General features: G+C 51.2%; 2 protein-coding genes across 2 annotated transcripts; one reads left to right on the forward strand and one right to left on the reverse strand.

Annotated features, from left to right (window-relative positions):
- On the reverse strand, positions 1–5,247 carry HEPACAM (hepatic and glial cell adhesion molecule). Its single transcript, XM_066334812.1, has 7 exons — positions 4,803–5,247; positions 2,261–2,602; positions 1,760–2,041; positions 1,560–1,653; positions 877–950; positions 717–787; positions 1–624 (listed from the first exon to the last, which is right to left on the reverse strand). The coding sequence occupies exons 1-7, from the start codon at positions 4,885–4,887 to the stop codon at positions 337–339; spliced, it is 1,236 nt and encodes a 411-aa protein (XP_066190909.1). The 5' UTR covers positions 4,888–5,247; the 3' UTR covers positions 1–336.
- A 1,145-nt stretch (positions 5,248–6,392) lies between these two features.
- CCDC15 (coiled-coil domain containing 15) lies at positions 6,393–20,101 on the forward strand. Its single transcript, XM_066334961.1, has 11 exons — positions 6,393–6,467; positions 6,785–6,976; positions 8,618–8,767; positions 9,570–9,716; positions 10,450–10,527; positions 13,704–13,865; positions 14,908–15,027; positions 16,687–16,790; positions 18,668–18,838; positions 18,910–19,058; positions 19,734–20,101. Exons 2-11 carry the CDS (start codon positions 6,809–6,811, stop codon positions 19,838–19,840), a joined length of 1,356 nt encoding a protein of 451 aa, XP_066191058.1. The 5' UTR covers positions 6,393–6,467; positions 6,785–6,808; the 3' UTR covers positions 19,841–20,101.
- Positions 20,102–20,857: the final 756 nt, after the last annotated feature.

Genomic DNA, 20,857 nt, shown 5'->3' on the forward strand with positions numbered 1-20,857 from the left:
TCTCTCTGCATGCTCCGTGCACACCTTCTGACACACTCTCTCCGTGCAATGATTGCATGTTCTTTCTGCACATGTGTGTGCTTTCTGCACGCTCCCTGCACACTCGTCCCGGCGAGAAAGCCATTAAAGCGATGCCCCAGGAAGATGGGGGACGGAAGAGGGGAGCTCTGGGCGGGATCAATAGGAAATTAGTGACTTTACGCCGAGCAGAATGACACCCAGTGGTGGGAGCAGGGCTGTGCCGGTGTCCCCGTTTGCTCGGTGGCAGAAGTGTGGCCGTGCTGGTGTCCCTGCTCGCTTGCACGCTGCCACCAAAGCGCGCACAGTCCTCCCTGCTCAGGCGCTGATCTCCACGGCGTTGGCCTCCTCCTGCTCCCGAATGACGTGGACGCCGGCAGTCCGCAGCAGCCGCGGAGCGCCGCGGGAACGCGCCGGCGAGCCCGGTGGTGACCTGTGGGTCCGCGTCGAGGCGGGTGAGCGGGCTGGCGAGCGATGGTAACGGCGAGTGGAACGCCCCACTGGTCCTGGCGAGCGTCCGGCTGCTGGTACTGGCGAGCTGGTGTAGCCTGGTTCAACTGTGCCGCGGGGCTCAGGCAGTGAATCCTCCTCCGCCTCTGGCGAGTCCTGCCGAAAGCCAAGAGCAGGAGACCATGGGACATGTGCGAGACCCCGTGCTGGGACACTGCCGGTGTGCTACTGCTGCTACTGGGTCTCACCTTATCTTTGAGGATGTACAAAGCCACTGGGTTCTTGCGCTCGTGCTCGCCGCTCCGTGGGATGCCTTCAGCTGTGTGGAAGCAAGGTGCTGCTGTTCACCATGCCAGGAGCATTGGTGTTCCCCCAGCCCGCCGCCAACACGCTGGGGCCGGCACTCACCCTCGTGCTTCAGGCGCTCCTCATCCTGCTCAGCGTAGTCAGAGCTTGGTTGTGTCTCCGCTTGTCGCTTCTCCCTGGAAAGGGATACGGGATGGGGCAGCACTGGCGTTGTGTTAGGGGCAATGGGAGAACTGCCTGTGGCAGGGAGGGAGAGATGGGACAAGATGGAATGGGATGAGATGATGTGGTAGAATAGAACGGAATGGAACGGAATGGAACGGAACGGAACGGAACGGAACGGAACAGAACAGAACAGAACAGAACAGAATAGAATAGAATAGAATAAGAGAGATGGATTGGGATGGGACAAGATGAAATGGGATGAGATGATGTGGTATGGAATGGAATGGAATGGAATGGAATGGAATGGAACAGAACAGAGCAGAACAGATGGATTGGGATGGGATGGGATGGGATGGGATGGGATGGGATGGGATGGGATGGGATGGGATGGGATGGGATGGCGTGACGTGACGTGATGTGACGTGACGTGACGTGACATGACATGACGTGGCATGGCATGGCATGGGGTATGATATGTCAAGATGAGATGAGATAGGATGGTATGGGACAGAAGAAGATAGGATAGGAAGAGCTAAAATGGTACAAAATTGAATGGGACAAGACAGAATGGGACAAGATGGGACAATCCCCTTTGTCTCCCATGTTATTCCCAAACATACTTCTTGGAGGGTTTCCAGCAGGCACAAACTGTCACCAGGGTGACAAGAAGAAAGATGCCACCTGTGGACAGGATGATGTACAGAGAGCTCCGGCCTGCGGGAGAGGAATGAGGGGGGCCAACCCCCCCAGAATTTTAGCTGAAAGCATCTACAAGGGATGGCCAAATCTGGAGTAAAGGAGAGGAGAAGAGGTGGCTTACGGTAAACAGTGAGCTTCACAGGGATACTGCGGCCATGGCTGATGGGGTTCTCCACCAGGCAGCTGTAGACATCATCGTCAGCCATGAGAACACGGGTGATGGTGAGGATCTTCTGGTCAGGGGAGAGGAGCAGGCGGGAGTCGTTGCTCAGTGGCCGCCCATCCTTCAGCCAGGTGTAGGTGGGCTTGGTGCCATTCTCGTGTGAGCAGTTGAGGGTGAAGAACTCACTGAGCTCCAGCACCGTTGAGGAGGCCACCAGCACTTGTGGCTTTGAGATGGGAACTGTGGGCAAGTAGAGGAACCACAGTGATACCATGTCTCAGGGGACAGATGGACTCAGGGGACAGGAAGAGAGACATCAAAACCCCACCAACTTTGCTACATAGGGTGGTTGAAACCCTCAAAACCACCTCCCAGTTCTACAAAGCCCTCCCAGTATGCACTCAGAGAAGACATCCCATGGATAACCCCGTCTCCACTGGATTTCCTTTTTGCCCTTACTGTCCACAGTGAGGTTGATGGTCTTCTCGCCGGTGAAAGTATCATCAGTGATGGACACCTCCACCTCATAGGCGCCTTCATCAGCCAGCTGCAGGGGGCTGATGAGCAGCGAGCCGTTCTCCAGCACCCGGATGCGGTCTCGGTAATCGGGCCGGAGGTTGCCGATGATCTCGGTGCCGATGGACTGGACGACGGTGACGGGTTTGTCCCTCTTCAGCTGCCACTTGACCACGGGCTTGTCCGCACTGGCACTGGCGTAGCGCACCGACAGCAGCGCCGCCTTGCCCGCCGTGCCACGGACCAGCGGCGTGGGGCTGGTGATGTTCACCCCTGCCAGCAGACCTTGGGGTGCGGGGAGAGACAGTGGGGTGCCGAGCATGGAAACAGCAGGGAACCCCCAAGCTAGAGCTGTGCTGAGCACCCTCAAGCTGCCCAGCTTGGTTCCTCAACCTTTGCAAAGATGCATGCATGACTCCAAAAGTGCATGATGGGGTAGGAGCCTTCCTGCACTCAGATCAATGCAACACGTTGTAAAAATCAAGGAATCACCCCTAAATTAGCTTTGGTCAATGCAACCCCCTGTGAAGATGCGTTGTCACCCCCCAAAGCTGCACTGGGGGTGGTAGCGCTCCTGCAGCCATGCCAATGTAACCAACTCTTTGCAAAAATGCATGCATCACCCCAAAAATGCAAGGAGGAGGTGTGGATGGCACACTTCCTCTTGCTAAGTTCTGCAAAAATGCATGTTGTGCCCCCAAAATGTGCAGGGGTTGGGCAGGAGCTCTCCTGCACCTGGGTCAATGCAACTCATTGCAGAAATTAATCTGTCACCCCCCAAAATGCAGGGGGAGTGCTCCTGCAGCCAGGTCCGTGCAACTCTTTGCAAAAATGCACACAGTCATAAAAATGCAGAGGGTGGGAGGCAACCCTTGGCAAAGTTGTGTCACTGCCCTGCAAAAGCTTCTGGGGAGTGAGACATGCCAGTGCTTGGATCAGTGCAATGCTTTGTAATGATACCTTAATTCCCCCAAAAATGGTGAGGGGGAAGGATTTTGTATCCCACCTCCATCTCCATTGGATGCTCCTGTCCAGACAAAGCCCCCTCAGATGCAAAACTGCATCACGGGAGTCTGTGCACGTGCATTGCTCCTCATCGCTGGTTTTAAGCCAAGAAAGGCAGGGAAAAAATGTAAAAACATGATTTTCTGGAGGAGAGGACTCCCTAAAACCTTCTCCCTCCCCAAAATACCTTAGCATCCCCCTCCTGACATCCCAGAGGTCCCATCCGCGAGCCCCTCATACGGATCCCGTCATCGACAGCAAACAAACCCCATATTGAAGAGGAGGGGAGAGTTGGAAAAGCAGCTGGGCAGAGTGAAGCAGGAGCAAGAAAGGCCTTAAACAAGCCCGAAAAGTCATGGGACCTATTGGTATGCAGCATCCGTCCGTCCGTCCTCCCCGGCAGCGCCGCGCTCGGCCCCACAAACATGTCCCGACTCGCCAAGTTTAGGGGAACCCTCACTCCACAGGGAAGGCTGAGGCATGGCATGGGGATGTGGCCTTCAATACGTCCTTGCCCCCTCCCTGTGCACTGCCAAATCGCCGCTCTTTAACTCGTTCTTCCTTTTCTTTAACCCTATTCCTAATTTTTTCTCTACTCCGGAGGAAAAAAAATTTAGGGGTTCATTAATAAATCAGGAAACGTTCTGTTTTCCTACAGCGTCCTCAGATGGAGATCTCCCAGCCCTTTTCAATGGCTTTTGTTGAAAAAAGCCCACCAAAAATCCTCATTTTTACACTGTTTTGTGGCACAAATGCCTATTTTTTTTTTAAAAAAAAAGCCCTGCTGGTTTTTTTGGGGGTGTCCTTGCTGTAGCCCTGGCTGTTTTTAGGGTCTAAATCAAAGCCATTTGGTTTTGTTTTTCATCCATCCTCCTCATCTGAAGGGATATAAGGCCTCCCCAGGGCTGCTTTTGTGTGCAAACTTCGGTAAAACGGAACAAAATTGTTAAAAGTGAATTTTTATGTTGCCAGACCTGGGATGGGGTGGTTTGGGGCTCATTAAATTCCAAAATATGAGAATTTAGAGAATAAATTATGGAGAAACCCAGGGTTGCAGTGGGATGAGGCAAGCCTAGAAATGGGGTGAAAAATGACTTTTTAAGGCAAGCTGAAGAATAGGTAAGAGAAAATATTTGGAGATGCTAAAAAATTATGAAAAAAATGGGGTTCATGAAAGAAAAAAAAAACGGGGGAGAAGCTCAGGGTGGGGGCGGTGCCAAATCCTCCCCCACATCAGGAGCTGCTTGGCTCCAGTAAAGTGTTTTCCCCAGTTTTCGTTTCCAATTTTACCCCCTTTTTCCCAGCTCCCAAGCGGAGGGTACTCTCGACAACGCAACAACCCTCCCTCTAACCCCTGCATAGGTTACCACCGCCCTCATCACCCCCCCGGCCTTCATCCTCCATCTGGATACCCCCAAAAGCCATGGAAAAACCAGGAAAACCGTGGAAAAAAAAAAAAAAAAAAGAGAAAACTCCCTACCTGCATGCAGCGCCAGAAGGCAGGTCACGGGCAGCAGGCAGGGGGGAGCGGGGTGGCCCCGCGGGGCAGCCGGCGCTCCCCACATTTCGGGCAGGCTCGCCCCCCGAATTGCTCCGCTTCCCCACTCTGGGCACGTCCCTCGGAGCTCCCGGCTTGGCGCTTCGCCCGGCTAATTTATTTTTTTTTCCTTTTTTTTTTTTTTTTTTTTTTTTTTTTTTTTTTTTTTTTTTGTTCTTTCCTTTCTCAATGGAGCCCTGTGTCCTGGTGGCTTTCGCCTCCTCGGCGTCCTCGAGCTGACATTTATTTGAGGAGAAACCACTCAGATTTGCAATTTTTCCCCGGTTACAGACCCCCCAGTTCCATGTTTTCTCAGTCCTCGGGACACGCTTGGGATGGGGCGCATCACCCCATGGATCCCAACCGAGGTTTGCCATCCCCTCCGCGGACAATCCAATGGGATTTTGGGCTCTGAACACCCCATTTGGGCTTTTCTTCAGAAGGGGTATTTTGCAAAGCTGGACCCCCACCCTAAAGGAGCTGCCCCCGCTTTGTTTTTTGTTTTTTTTGTGGTTTTTTCCCCCCCCCTCTTCCCAGGCTCTAAATCGAAGCCCGGTGGCATTCAGGCTTCGTTCCAGCTTCATGCCAATTAGAGCTAGTTCTCCGGGCATCGCTGAATAGGGCAGCGGGATGTGAGGCAGGATGCCCGGAGCCATTTCCCACCCCCCTCCCGAGACCTGCCAAACTCATCATCCCAGTAAACCACCGCTCACCCCCCGGGGATCTCCTGGACCCCAAAAGGGGTCGACGCCTCAAAGCATCCTGTGCCAGAGGGAGGGAGATGCTCTGGGGGAGACGCGTTATGGGGAGATGGTACAGGGGAGGGCTTTGGGGGACTTTTGGGGAGGACGCTATAGGGAGATGCTACAGGGAGGGGTGGGGGGGATGCTACAGAAAGAGACTTTGAGGGAGTTTTCGGGCGGCATGGAGGGGGGCAGACTCGTGAGGGAGATGCTTTGGGGTCACGCTATGGGGCGGTGCTTTGCGAGGGCCTTTGGGAGGATGCTGTGTGGAGATGTTGTACGGGGATACTCGGGCTACAGGGACGCTGTGGGGGGATACCATGAGGATATTTGGGAACTACTTGCACGGGGATGGTCTGTATGGGATGTTCCTGGGATGCTCTGAGGCGGACACAGCTGCTCCGCTCCCGTTCCACCGGAGGCGGGACTCGAACCGGAGACCTCAGAACTCGGAGGGGCTGGGGCTGGGGCGGCCTGGAGTTGGCTATGGGGCAGGGGGCGGGGCTTGGGGCGAGGCGGGGCAAGAATGGGCGTGACCGGAACGCTTGGGGGCGTGGCCGAAGCGTGCCGGGGCGTGGCCTGGGCACTCGGGGGTGTGACCGATGAGTGAGCGGGGCGTGGTCAGGACTGCAGGGGCGTGGCCGGGGCGCGGCCGTGCGGCGGAAGTGGCGCCAGGATTCAAAGCGCGGTGGCGGCGGAAGTGGCGGTTGGTGCGTCCTGAGGCGGCTCCGTGGGGCCCGGGGCTGGGCGCGGGGGTTCAGGGGAATGACAGTGCACAGGCCACCGGGAGAGGGTGTTTGGGGGGATACGGGAGGATGAGCCCGAGGCCGTGGAGCAGTGCACAGGGGTGGGTGAGAAGCTGAGGGTACGGGGGCACAGAGAAGTCCCGGGGGGTGGGGGGCGATTGCGGAGGGGCTGGTTGAGATAGAGGGGCTGTAGAGTTGGGGGTACACGGAGATTCGAGGGCCGTCGGGGAAAGGGGAGAGCTGAAGGTGGGGTGCCGTGGGGTTGGATAACGGGGGCAGTGATGGGGGTGAAGGGGACATTCAGCCACGGGGGGCTGCGGGTCCCCGGTCACAGTGCGGAGCTGCAGGCGGGGTACGAGAACTGGGAGGGCACTGGGGGGCAGGGGGCGGGTTGGGGTGCCCGGGGACACACCCTCACCTCCGCTCCCCTCCCCAGGGCCGGGCCCGCGGCGGTGCCGGGATGGTGCTGCCCTGGAAGGAGCGGCGCCGAGAGGCCGGACAGCCCCCGGAGAGGCTCCAGGCCAGGCCCCTGCAGCGCACATGGCGGGTCCTGGCCCAGAGGAACCAGAGCGTGGTCCCCGTGGGCGCCTGGGTGGAGAGTGCTCCAGGGCAGCAAAGCCCGGCCTTTGTGAGTGCGCCGAGGGCACCATCTGCCGGGGCTTCGAGAACCCTTCAGTGTGCCAGTAAAGCTCCCGGCAGGGGTCAGAGCCGAAAGTGATCTTTTGCACAGCCTGAGGGCAGCCAGGAACGTGGCTCTTAAAATAATAATTTGTTTTAATGTGATTTAGTGGCGTCAGAAGCCGCTGTTATGTCCGTGTAGTCCGGCCTCTCGTTTGCATAAGCTCACAACATCTCTCTGAGTTGATTCCTCTCCATTAAACTGTGTTTTTGAGGAAAAGTGCATCAATGTTAAACATCAATCAGGTTGGGAACCCAGCCAGTGCTGCTTCTCGCTTTCCCACTCATAGGTAAAGGATGTCAGGGAGTCAAGATTTTATTCTGTGTTGCTGATTAAAAAAAAACAAAAAAAACCCCAAAAAACCAAAACCTGAATGTTTCAGGGTCTGGAGCCAATCTCCACTGAACCCCCTTAAAAACATTCCAGGAAATCTTCATGGATGCTTATCTCAGGGATTTCTGTTTTGAGGGTTATTCTAAGAGGACTGAAAGTGTGTTAAATGTTGGATGATGAGTTCAGTCCCCTGTAATTAATGTCTGAACATTATAGAAGCTCCTGCCCTTCTGACATGATTTATTTCTATATTGTAATTTAAATCCTGAAAGGTTGAGATAATTTATGGAAATCAATCATCTCCATATTCTACAGGACTTCCCTCTTGGCACTATGAAACTTCTAGGGGAGCTGAACTTTTCCTGACAGCTTCAGGGGGCCTGGATATTCCTAGGGCCCCCCATGTGAGGCTTCCAGAGGTGAATTAAGCTTCCCAGGGTTATCTGAGCTTATTTCATACACTTCTAATTAATCCATAGTAATGCCTCATGCATCAGAGTTGCTGCTGAGGTGGGCAGTGGGTGAGGTGGCACTGGGCTGTTCCTGGAGCACTGTCTTGGTTTTGTCCTTAACAGTGTGGATTTCTCCATTTCTTGGAGCTTTGTTGAACTATGCTGACTTTGGTGTTCCAAGTTCATCTTTGGCCTCACCCCTTTGCTCCATCCCTTCAGTCTCTGGTTTCTCTTGCTCTGTTGGCAGCTAGGAGAGGAGTTCTGTTTTAATTTAAGCCATGGTGGTGTTGCAGAGTTGCTTGGCAGAATTGCAAGGAGAATAAAATGGGATTTTTGGGTTTTTCAGGTCATTGCTCTTAATCTTTCACTTCAGATGGTGGAAGACATTCCTGAGCAGTGCTGTGCTCTGTGAATTGCTTCCCTGATGTACTTCCACCCTTGCAGAACATTAACAGGATGAGGGCCTGGCCTGTTCATTTTGGATTCAGGCTGTGGATATTTGATCCAACCTTTCATAGGAGCAGAAGCTGGGAGCAGCTCCATGGGTCTCCTTTTCTTTCCTTCCCTGTGTATTGCAGAGAGGCAAAGGCAGAAGTGTGCATACTCTGTATCTCAATCCAGCCCATAATAAGCCAATAGATATTGTCCAAGCTGTTATTCCACATAATTTGAAACAAAACCATGAAGTTTTGGCTGCTTGTCTGCCTGGTCCCTCCATACGGGGAAGGGGGAATACAGGGATACAGGCTGCTCTAATGCTACGGTGTAGCAAAACCCTGGTGAAATCTGCTTCCCCCTGTGCCAGGCTTCAGCATCCCGGGTGGAGGAGGAGCTGAGGCAGCAGCAGCAGGAGAAGGCAGCCAGGCTGAGGAGGTTCCAGGGCGAGGTGAGGCAGCGCGTGAACCGGCACGTCAGGCTGCGCCGGAGGCAGGAGCTGCAGAAGGCCTGTGAAGCTGTAAGTGAGGCTCTGTCTGCAGAAACTTCTCCAAACCCAGCATAAACTGGGAGAAATCCAAACGCTGGAGCATAAGTCAGCACCTGAAGTCAAAGTGTTAATGAGAAGAAATGCAGTTCCAGAGCCTGTGGTTGCAAATGGTGTCCAGGCAGGCTGGGTCAGCACAACACTTTGGCCTGTGCTGGAGGTGCTTTGAAGCCTCCCTAGGGAAAGGTTACTGGCTCCCTCAGGCAACAGCAGAACAGAGTGCTGAAGCTCTCTGCAGAATTGCCTGGGGTGAAAAAACAGCCAGGGAGGAGTTGGGAATGGTGTGGATGTTTCCTGGCTGCATTTGAAGCAAAGCAATTTTTCTGTTTCTTTTCTGATCCCTTTTCCAGAGCAGCCAAGTAGTTTTCAAACAACACTTTCCCTCTGTCTCCACATTCCCTTTCCCCCATGGGCTTGTTTTGGATTATCCTGTGAATATAATTAATTCTTTCTATTCTCAAACAAGTGCTGGGGAGACTTGCCAGGATCTGACTGTGACAGAAAAGAGAATGCACTGACATGTCACCAGCTTTGGCCACCGGTTGGGGTGTTTGGGCTGTTTCCATGGCCAGGGATGTCCTCATGTAGCTCTGCCAGCCCCAAGCGGGAAGCCCGCAAATGCCCTCAGCCCCAAAGAGCCTGATGGTTCTTTGTATTCTCTCAGCCTGGAGAGCCAAAACCTCCCTCCCAAGAAATTTCACCCACGGGTGGTGAAATGTCAGCACGGTTGACATCCTGCCGGGTCGCGGAGATCCCACTGGCTTTTTCCTGGCAGGCGGAGAGGGAGAGCTGTGCTGCTGTGCAGTACTCGGCGCCCTGGAAGAACACGTGCCTGTTCCAGAGCCTCCCTGCTCCCATCATCTGTGGGCCAGCCCAGCCAGAAGAGGAGCATGGGGAGCCATTCCAGCAACAAGCTGCCGAGGTGAGCCCTGCCCCTCCCGTGTCTCCATCTTTGCTTCGGCATTTTGGATCCTCAGTGTTTGAAATGGGGAACGGGCCATGTTTACTTGTATTCTTCTACAGCACATCACGAATATTTGAGTTTAGATACTGAATGAAACGTTAGCTCTCGTTGTCACCCTGAACGTTGCTGTGCTCCTCAGAGTGGCACCAGGGTGGCTCGTTCCTGGTGCTGTGGCTGAACTGGTCTGGCTGCTGGCAGGCACGGCGTTTTCCCAGCCGTGTCCTGGCGCAGAGGTGGCACTAGGTGGTGCCAGCTCATTGCAGCATGTCTCGTGTAGACCAAAATCTGGGAAAACCTGCCTTCAGGATCGTTTAAACTTTTTTTTTTTTTCCTTAATAGTGATGTTTATGGTGCATTTGGTGGTTTAGAAAGCCTGTGTGCTCGCCTAGGAGCTGGAGTTATTCCAGTTGAAGCACCATGGGATGCATTCCAGTTGAGGTACCTTGGGGTGGAAAATCACTTCTGGCTGAATACCAAGCAAGAAAATTTGGGATCTGGCATCTCAGCAGCATGTTTTGGGAGCAGATGAGTTGCCCGGATCAGGATTTCAGTACCTTGGGGCAGCACTGAAAGACTTTGGCTGATTGTGTGTTGGGTCGTGCTGCCTTGATGGAGCTCTTTGGCTGGAGCAAAGTGATTGGGAGAGTCCTAAACCTGTCCTGTGTTTTCTTTGGCTGTGCCGTGGGCACAGCTCAGCAGGGCTGTGCAGCAGGTGCGGCGCAGGCTGGCCTCCTGCAGGACCGTGTTCCCCGGAGCCTGGAGGCAGGAGGTGAGCAGAGGGCTGTCTGGGCTGAGGGCAGACAAATCACCTTGCAAACTGCTGAAGGTTTGCCTCTAATTAGCAAATCTAAAGCATAATTCAGGAAGTTTCTCCAGCAGGAATGAAATAAAGTGTGCTTTCCTGACACACCTCTTGGGTAACCCATTTCAGAGAAGGCAGCAGGATAAAGTGTGTGAAAACATCTCTGAGATGAACTCAAGAATGCAAAAAAGACTTTTAAAGGTTGAGATTGTGATCTGGGTATCTGGGAGGAACGTGATGACCAGCCCTCCCTTCAGGTGTCTTCATTTCTTCGAACCTCAACAACTCTTTCCATTGCATCAATCCCTTGTTTTGTGTGGGTGGCAAAGATCTGGAGGGTTTTTCCTTACCCGGGGCTGGCTTCTGCTAGAGAACGATTGGCATGCAGCTGCTTTCCTCAAAGCAGTGCATAGAAGGTCAGTCCCTCCTTTTGTTCTGCTGCATTTCATCCTGCCTTTGCTCCTTCCGTTCTCAAGAACACCTTTGTGTTGTAGCTATTTTCCTGGTCTCTATGCCAAGACCTTTCTTAAACTGATGTACTTTGGAGAACACCAGGGGCAACCCAGCCTGGTGTTTTGTGTTATTGGCTCTGGAGCCAGTTTCCTGCCCATCCTGTAAATCTTCATTCCCCTCTCTTTCTCAGGTTCACCAAAGGTGAAATAGAGCTTTGCTGATTATCTAAAAACTACTCTTTATAGAAGGGCTGGTCTGGCTCTTCCTCTTCTTTGTACTCTTGGACTTCTGATTAAGTCAGTCAGCTCTGCAAATAAGATTCAGAGAAACACAATAATTATGGTCTCAAAAACCTTGTTACCTGTTTTCAACAGCAAACATCCTTCTTGTTTGTGCCATTAGTGCAATCAGTAAGATGAGTTGATTTATGACCTCAAATAATAAAGCCACTGCCCAGGTGAGCCAGAGGGTTACAGGAGATCCGTGGGAGTCCTGGGCAAGTCACCCACAGCAGTGAGAAACACTGGGAGGTGTTTGGGACCATCCTCCCATCCCAGCCTCACTGCAGCTACAGCTAATCTACATAAGGAAGTTTAACAACTTCCCTGATTTATTCTGGGAGGAATATATTGATTTATTGCATTGCTCTGTTTTATTACTCCGTGATACATGAGGAGAGATAAGCTCCCCTATTTATCTGAATCTCTCCCTGTATGGTTTGGCATGTTCCCAGCCTGGCAGGACAGCAGCGTGTTCCCTTCTCTTCAGGTGCAAAAGGTTGCTACAGACATAACCACAGACTTAATCCCTTTGGTAGTGCTGCCTCTGCTTTTGTACTCCCTAGCTTTCCTTGTGCTTTGTATTCCAGCCCATTTCTTTGGTTTTTCACCCAATACTTCGACAATGCAAGTGGGGTCAGTAGCTTAATCAAGATGCTTCTTTCTTCCTTCATCCAGGCTGATAATGAAATCAAAGAACAGAGCCCACCTAGTTCTTACCCTATTTCTGTGCAGCGAACTCCTGAGACCTAATCTGGGCCATGTTTTTAATCAGTTTTGTGCATCCCACATCAGACTTCCATTTAACAGGTCTTGCTTTACCCCAGTGTTGAATTAGGCCAGTCAAAAGCTCAGCTGAACCCCAGAGTCTTCTGCTGCTCTTTGCCTGAGGCCTTTTCTTTCTGTTGTAGGAGACATTCAGCTTAGCCTGACCTGACTCGCTCTTGACAAATCCATGCTGGTTGCTGCTTATCTTGTTTTCTTGTGGATTACAGGCAGTTTGCAAGGTGATTTCCTCTTGTTTTTTCAAAAGTCACAGTGAAACTCTTGAGGCTAAAATCTTCTATTTGGTATTTCCTTTTCCTCTCCTTTAAATAAAGAAAGACACTCCTTGTGCCTTTTTCTGATAATCTGGACCTCCTTAGATTTCAGGGAGCTGTTTGCACCTTAGCTGCTGCTCCTGGCAGCAGCCCAGGGCAGGTCCATCCTCCTTAAAAACTTCAGCTTTAGTAATAACCTGACTTTTTCTTCCCAATAATAGATCTTTGCTGCATTTTTCTCCCTACTGCTGCTAACTCAAAGCGAGTCTTTAGCTGAAATGTTTTTTTCCTTCAATCCTGTTTTTTTTTTGCTTTTTTTCTTTTCTCCCTGTAAAGTGTTGCATTCCCAATGATCAATAATCCATGTTCCTAAAATTGTTGCTCTTTCTCTCTCCCCAAGATTTCTTCTCAGGTTAAAAGTATCCAAAGAGTTAATTGCCTGGTTTCCCAAGCAGATACTGGAATGGTAATTGCCTGGAAATGACCTGTCCAGTGTTCCAGCTTATCCTGTTACTGAGTCTTTGCCTTCAGGCTTTGGTGGACATCTGTAGCTCCCCAGCATGGCAGCAACCAAATTCTTTTCCCCAGTGTCTCATTCCACCAAGTTGATGGTGTTTTTTCCAGTTTCATGTCTTTTTACCTCCAGTGCTGCAGAGTAACCTTCCAAAGCAATAAGCCTTCCCTTATCCTTACCAAGCAGCTCTTCTGTCATAATGGGGTTGATGGAGTAATTCCTGTGCTTATCAAATAATTCCATGTTCAGACTGACTTCAGGCTATTCTCTGTCCCTCCCAAACAGTAGCAGAGCCATATCAAGGAATTCTTGGCATTACCTGTTCTCCTGTTGATCCATCCTTCCTCTCTGTCAGCAGTCCTGTGCTTCCTTTCCCACCATGCTGAAGGAAAAAAAAGCAAGGGGAAAAAAAAATTATCCTGGCTTCAAGCTTGCTTCTGGCATTTTGATTTTTTAGTTTGTAGGAAACAATCTGTTGCCTCTCAAAATATTGTGAATTGCCTCTGGGGAGCCTGCCCACTTCCCATCTGAAGGAGTGTGCTCCGTACTTGGGTGTCGCTCGGATCTCAGCTCCTTGCCACTGTGAAATTGTGCCTGGAGAGGTTTTTCCCTTGCCTCCCCTTCACCCCACACGTCTGTCCTGCTGCTTCTGCTGCTGGGGAGGGCACAGTTACAGTCACCCTGCTACATTCCTGTTTCCCAGCTCTGGTGGCCCACGGTGCTGCCAGATCACATCCAAGTGACAGCACACACAGCCTCCTGAGTGTTAAAGCTGCTCCAAGGGTGTTCAGTTTTCCCTTGGCACCAAAGCAACCGGATTTCGATTCCATGTTTACACCCATGTCCTCCCTTCTCCAGAAACCAGACCCTTGCCTGGCAGCTGCAGTGCCCGTGGAGGAGAGCGAGGAGCTGCTGCTGGCAGGACACCACGATCTGCCTGCTGAGCTGCTGGAGCAGGGCACAGCCCCAAATGGCAGTGGGCAGGATGATGACTTCTACATCAAAATTGAATTTAAAAAAGTAAGACTCGTGCAAAGTTGGTCTTAAGAGGTTTGGATCATTAGATTTATTTTGGTGTCTGGAAGAGGCTGCTCTTGTAATAGAGCAGTTGCTCTCTCAGGCCTGCTTAACTCTTAAGCCTACAGTCCTCAAAGTAGGCTCAGGAGCTCAGTGAGGTCAGCACTGCCATTCCCTGCTTTCATGTGCAGTTGTGGCCTTGAATTCTTGCCTGCTTGTGATGCCACTTGGCAGCCGCCCAGGCACAAGCTGAAACCGAGGGAGTGCAGTCACATCATACCCAGAGCCATGCTCAGACCACAGGAAAAGACCCGAGTGTGGAGGAGATCAAATCAGTCAGAAACCTCCTTGAAAAGGGAAAATAAAAAGCAGCTTTGTATCAGGTGAAGGAGATGGCTGTAGCAATCTCAGTGCCTGGAGGTGGCAGCCCTGCCCTAGGAGGGGTTGAGGAGGGCTTGATGTACTTATCCTTCCTCTTTTGTTTTCAGGCAGCTTTTTTTTAACATCCTGGGGGTGGAAAGGGTTCATCCCGATTACCTGGGGTGGTTGGCAAAGGCTTTATGGCTGTGGCAGTGTGTGCCCAACCTTGGCTGGGGATTAGTCCGGCTTGGAGCAGAAATACTGGCTGGGCAGATAGAGACACAGCGGAAATTTGTGCTGTGGTTTACACTGAGGTTTTGGGAGATGTTGTCTCCCAAACATCTCCTTACAATTAGTTATTTTTTTTGCACTTCAAGAAGTTCATAATAGAAGTTTGGGATGGGGAGATGTGCATCCATATTTAAGCTAAACCAAAACCCTCCTCCAAGGGTATCTTCAGAGGTGTTTTGACAAAGCTTTGCTGCTCAAACTCCTGTGTCAAGATGTGGCACATCTCTCCTGTTCATGGCCAACCTGTGCCCCAGATAAAGCCAGTTTCCAAGGTGGATCATTGAGGTCTGGAAGGATCACACAGAAGCCCTGCCTCCAAATGCAGAGCATTTTTTGGGGGGAAGATGAGAGAACTGTGGTGATGCTGATGCTGCTCCCTTCCATTGTCTCTCAGGTCTGTGACGAGTCGGTGAAGGACTCGAGCCTGCCTGGGCCTCCTGGGAGGCCACACAGCAAATACCAACCTCTCCCCAAACTCTGGGCTGGTGTTGACCAAGAGGAAACCAGGAAGCAGGTCTGTCCAGGGGAGCCAAGCCCTTGTGGTTTTGTTTCAAAGGGGTTGGGTGTTGGAAATGCTGCTGGCTCAAATAAGAAGCCTCAGAGGAGCTTTGATGTGTGAAACCCCTACTGGGTTTAGTTTGATAGCTTCAGCGGTGTCTCAGGTCTTGGGCAAAGCTACCAGGTTATTTTTTAAAATCTGTTGTGAATAAGTGCAGCTGTTACCTACTCCTCCTTCAAAATCTAGGATCTCACTAACACAAGAAGTTTGAAGGAGAAACAGGCTCCTTTCATTCTCCCTGGCAAAACCAAGGGGTGCTTGCTGTAGTTGCAGGAAGCCCAAGAGGCTGCCAAAAATGCTTAAAAAAAAAAAAAAAAAGAAAGAAAGAACAAGCCAACTTTATCTTGTTTAAACACAAGGCTGGAATATAAAGGTTTCTCTGATTTTAGGAATAGCCTCAAGCCCAGCCTGCAGGCCAAATGGATGATTTCACAGTGAGGGTTTACAGCCTGTGTCCTGGATAGTTTGTCTCATGCTAATGTCAGTGATACAGAGGGATGATGTTTGTCTTGGATGCCTAAAGCCAATGACTTTTATTTTCCTGCTTCCTCCTGCCATGGAGAGGAACATTTCTCTCTCCTTTTATCACCTTTCTTGTAGCTTGCAGCACGAAACTCTGAACAATTTGTATTTTTTGTTTCTTTAAGTGTTTTCCAACCAACTGATCCCAAATATGGTTGTGGTTTCTTGCCAGTGTGACAACAGCTGGGACTTCTCAGGTTGCTCCTCCTAACCCTGCTGTTCCCTTTCCCCTTGCTTTTAATCTCCTTGGCTCTGATCCATCTAAGATAACTGGTTTTGCAGCACTCTGCCTGGGTTTGTTCCATCTGGTTTTCTGTACTGGCAGCCTGGTGATCTCTTCTTCTCCTCCTTTATCTCCAACTGTGCTGGGCTCTCTCTCTCCACTGACTGAGATGATCCAACTCAGGCCAGAGGTTTTGGCATTCATGAAGAAAAATCTATGCATTAAACTTTTGGGAGTCCTGGAGCTCAAACTATCTCTGTACCCCACAGCAGGAGGGCTTTTGATGTGAGTTTAGCCAGGAGCTTTCCCTGCCCTTGCTGCATTGGTGCGATCAGCCAAAGCCCAGACACTAAACCCTCAGTATCCACATGGGAGTTCTTCCCTGCAGGGCCCCTGGATTTGTCTCAGCAGTGGTTTTGCCACCTCTGTGGTTCTCCTGCATGTAGAGAATCCAGTTTGGTGTCATACGTTCATCTTTTGGAAGAGATACAGGCTTCCAGTGCACTGCAGGGGAGCACCAGAGCCCAGGTGGGCCCAAAATCAAGCGGGCTGAAGTTGGAATTGGCTCTTTTCCCCTCAGCAAAGTGAGAGTTTAGGAACTTGCCAGGTGGCAGAGCTCCCATCCATAAGCAGCTCCAGTGGAGGGATGCCAGTACAAAGCTCTCCAATGCTTCGAGGTGACTTGGTCTTTCCTCCCTCGGTGCCATCTCTCCAACTTCCCAATGCTGGGTCACGTGCACTCAGAGATTTTTGAGGGTCTTTTGGGGAAACAGCCAGGTTCCATCCTCCAGAAATTAGGCTGAGCACTGATACTGCTCGATATTTATCCCAGACATCCTTCCCAAACGTCCTCCTCCTCTCCTCCGCAGCGGCAGAGGGAGTTCCTGCGGTGCCGGCGCCTGTTCATGGCCGTGGAGCGGCAGCGAGTGAGGGAGCAGCAGCGGCAGCGAGAGAGGCAGCACAGAGTTGCCCAGTGAGTCTGTGCAGCTGGTGGGGGACCTCCTCCATCAGGGTCCTTCAGAAGGTTGGAAAAGTCTTGTGAGCTTGTCTGGTGTAAGCCAGACACTGATGTGTAACCCCCCTGGGGTGGGATTGACACAGCCAACGCCCCAGCAAAGACCCTTGGGCCATGATGAGTCCTTTAGCATTCTCTGTCTTGTTTTTTAGTCTCTTGTTTAGGAGTTGGAAGCCAAATCATGGGGCTGGGAGGGGGGTGCAGCTTCCCAAACCATGACTCTGGGAACTAAGCCTGTGTTTAGAAACTTTGGGGTGAGGTCGCCTGGTTGTACTAAGCTGTGACTATCCCTGACATTTTTAGTGTCAGACCCTTCACCTTCATAGCCATAAAAGCTTATACAATGTAATAAAATGATTTCCAGGCTTTTGTTCCAGAGTTGAACACTTGTTATCTTTGTAAAAGTATCAGTTGTGCTGGAGTTTTCTCACCTTCTCCAGTGAAAGAGTTTCACTAAGGAGGCGCTCTGCAAATTCGCAGCCAAATAGGAAAGATCCTCTAATTTTTTTTCCCTGGCTTTCCTTTGAATGAACTGACCTAAAGCTGGCTGTCCTGGCTCTTCTTTAATCAGGCTTTGGGGGAGTGGGACAGGCACCACAAAGCAGGATTTTCATGGGCATTTTTTGGCAAAACCTGCCAGTCTAAAGCAGTGCTCCTTGAGCCACATCGTGACATTCCAATGGCACTTGAGACCTTGGGGGAGCTTGTCCTACCCTGTGAATGCTGGCAAGGCCCCAGGGATTTCCTAGTTATGTGTGTGATACTTTTTTATTATTAGTTTCTTCCCTTAGAGTGTGTGCAGAGGGAAGAAGGGTTTGTAATTATGGGGTGTAAAGCCCCGAGCTGGCCTTTGCCTCAGTTTCTGAAACAGATTTATGGTGCTATACTTAAGGTTCTACATTTCATTAAAAAAAATTCTGAGTTTATAACTCAACCAGAGAAGTTTGACTTTAGCACTTGCCTTCTGGATGTAAATATTCGACTCCTTACATGAAGTAATGTCTTATCTTGGCTTCTTCCCAGCCTTGATTTTGTTTTTAATGCCCCTTGGGAAGGAGTGGCCTGGGACACATTGTTACATTTGGAAATAAAATATCAGATACTTTGGTGTAAAGTCTTTGTGCTGTGCAATTGCTGCTTGTCAGGGGAATGTGTGTTGTGTTTGGTGGGAATTACACAACGCAGTCCCACTAAAGGGCTGGAGGGCCACGTAGGTGCAAGGGACACTGTGGAAATAGAGGAAAACTTGGTTAAAAGTGTATCTTAAAGCCTGTTTTGGAGTAAAGAGTGGGATCCTTGGAATGTCTCTGTTGTACCCAGCCCTGTCCTGGAAGGTGCTTCCAGAAGGATCCAAGCTGCCTCATAATCAGAAGCAATGGGCAGTGGGGAAGCTGGGAAGCCGAGGTGTTGGTCCTTTCTGGGGAGCATTAAAGAGCCTGGCCTACATGCTTTGTTTAAGGACAGAAGTGCAGCTTTGGGGAACTGTGGGTGGTAGGAGCACGTGTGGATGTGAGACAGGAAGGAGCTGGAAGAGGAAGTCCATGATGGTGAGAAAACAGGCAGGCGGGCAGAGTTTGAGGGCAGGAGAGCATTCACAGGCTGGTGTTGCCATATGGGGGGGAGAATGGTCAAAAAAAGCTTCCAGTCTATATTTAAATCCAGTATATTTGTTATATTTATTTCTATTTAATGCTGTGATTAGTGCAGAATGACTTCTGCCTTTGAAAGCAGCAGCATCACCCAGATTTCTGTGCCCCGACCTCACAGCTGGGGGCCAGCCAGGAATGGAGGTTGGGATGGGGAAGCTCCTTCTCTAATCATGTGTGTTCCTGCAGGATTAAGAGGCAGAAGGAGAATCAGCGCTGGGCAGAGGAGCAGAGGATGCGAGACCTGGCTGAGCAGCGAGAGCCCTCGCTGGGAGAGGGAGCCTGGGAAGGCCTGGCCCAGCTCCAGCTGGAGGAGAGGAGAGTGAGGGACAGACAGCAGCGGGATAAGGAGCACATGAGGTACAGCCAGTGTGCACTCCTCCTGCAGAGGCAGGTGTCACTGGCAGAGGTGAATGTTTGATCCCTTGCAGGTATGTTGAAGCTCTGAGAGCCCAGATGAGAGAGAAAGTCAAATTCTGTAACATCGACTTGCCCCCACTGTGTTCCTGTGGGTCTGATTTCTGGGATTCCCACCCTGATACCTGTGCCAATAACTGCGTCTTCTACAAAAACCACAAAGGTAGGAGCTTCTGCTTTCAGAGAGGGGATGTCTGGGCCTGATTATACAGGGAGAAATTAAACCAGGATAGGTGTTTCCATGCTCCTGGGCTTCTGGGCAGAGATGCTTCTCCAAATATACCCTGGAGAGTGCAAGTCAGGAGCTTTGATGCTTGAGCCAACCTGTCCCTTAGGGAGTGTAGTGCAGCCTCAGCAAGGTACCAGCCCCTACAGTGTGTTAAATAACACAGCTGTGACACAGCTGCATGTGGCTATGGACACAACCATGAGGAAAATGCTGCAACGCATCTTATTAGGGTCACAGAGCCCTCTGCCTTAAATGCTGAATCTTCTGCTGGGAGGATGCACAAAGGTGTGGTAAGGGCCTTCCTTAGGTGGTGGAGTGCTCTGACCTTGAGGACAGCTTGGAAGAATACCTGGCTGGGCAACTGGGAGTCATCTGAGAATGAAAATGGAGACATTTGGGTCCATAAAATAATCTCTTGCTTGTGTACTGCTTTATGTTTGGGAGCATAGAGAGTGTGCAGACGAGTATGTGGAAGACTACAGGCATGTCAATTTATTTTAAACCCCAGTCATTGTCTGTTCTGCTGAAAGGCTAGAGGCAAGCCCAGTTTTGGGCCACAAGTGCAATCCCCATGCCCTGACAGTGTTTCTGTGTCCCCATCCCGCTCAGCCTACAGCCAGGCGCTGCACTCGGTGATCTCCTCCTATGCCCACGCGGCCACACGGCCTCTCCAGGACCTGGCTGCTCTCTGTGCTCGTGCAGGGAAGCGTCTGTGACCAAGGCAGCTCCGTGTCCCAGCGACTGATGTGAGCAGGGAGTGGGGCAGTGCCGTGTCCTGCCTGCCCCTCCACGCCAGCTGCCAGGACGGTGTCACCTTTGCTCTCCTGGTTTGTGCGTTCCTGTTTGTGCTGTGCCTCTCCCACTGTGCTCCAGGTGTGCAGTTGGTCGAGGTGAAGGAGGCAATTGCTCTGTGGGGTTGGTTTATAGCAGGCACTTGCATTCCAGCATTTGACTGTGGAATAAACTGTTTTCAAGGATTGTTTGTCTCATTTGAAGTGTGAAAGGAGGAGAAATGAGGTGCCAGGGGTCAGTATCTCTTGGGGAGGATTTCTAACCTTTCCCTGCTCCCTTCTCTCCCTTTTCCTAGGGCTTCTGCCAGCCTCTGCCACTTGGATCACCTTCCAGATATTTACTGTTCCCTCTTTCTTTTCTGTGTGAGGAGCTCTCTTCCAATAACACCCATGCAGCTTCGTACCTGACCCATGCTCCCATAGCCTCTACTTTGCTCCTGAGAGGAAGGAGCATTTTTCTAATAAGAAAAATCTGCAGGCCTTTGCAGGAGTGCAGCAAGATGGGTTTTCCCAGAACTGCTTGTGGTGAGATAACGTGGTCCTGGGCAGAGGTTACTCCATACCCTGTCATTAATATTTACTCCTTGCTGGCCGTCCTCTCCAATATTAACCATGGCAGGAAGGATGGGTGGCCGAGCGTGCCGGATCACTTCTTTTCCCTCTTTCCATCCCATTGGGCACAAAGCAAACCCACCCCTGGTCCAGAGGTGGCACAGAGGCACAGAGCCAGGGACTGCTGCTCAGTTCCTCCTGGAGAATCATTCACTGAGGGATCCGTGGTGGCTGATGCTGTTTATTAACAGCCTCTTGCGTCAGGGGAAGGTGCTGCAGCCCTAATTCAGGTTGTTGGAGTGGGTTTGGAAGGGGCAGGATCTGCCTTGTGAGGGGGCAAGGAAGCAAAGGGCTAAAGCTGCCAATGGGCTTTTTGTAACTGATTTCAGC

This window comes from Sylvia atricapilla, chromosome 23 (genome assembly GCF_009819655.1).
Source record: "Sylvia atricapilla isolate bSylAtr1 chromosome 23, bSylAtr1.pri, whole genome shotgun sequence".
NCBI classification, from domain to species: Eukaryota; Metazoa; Chordata; class Aves; order Passeriformes; family Sylviidae; genus Sylvia; species Sylvia atricapilla.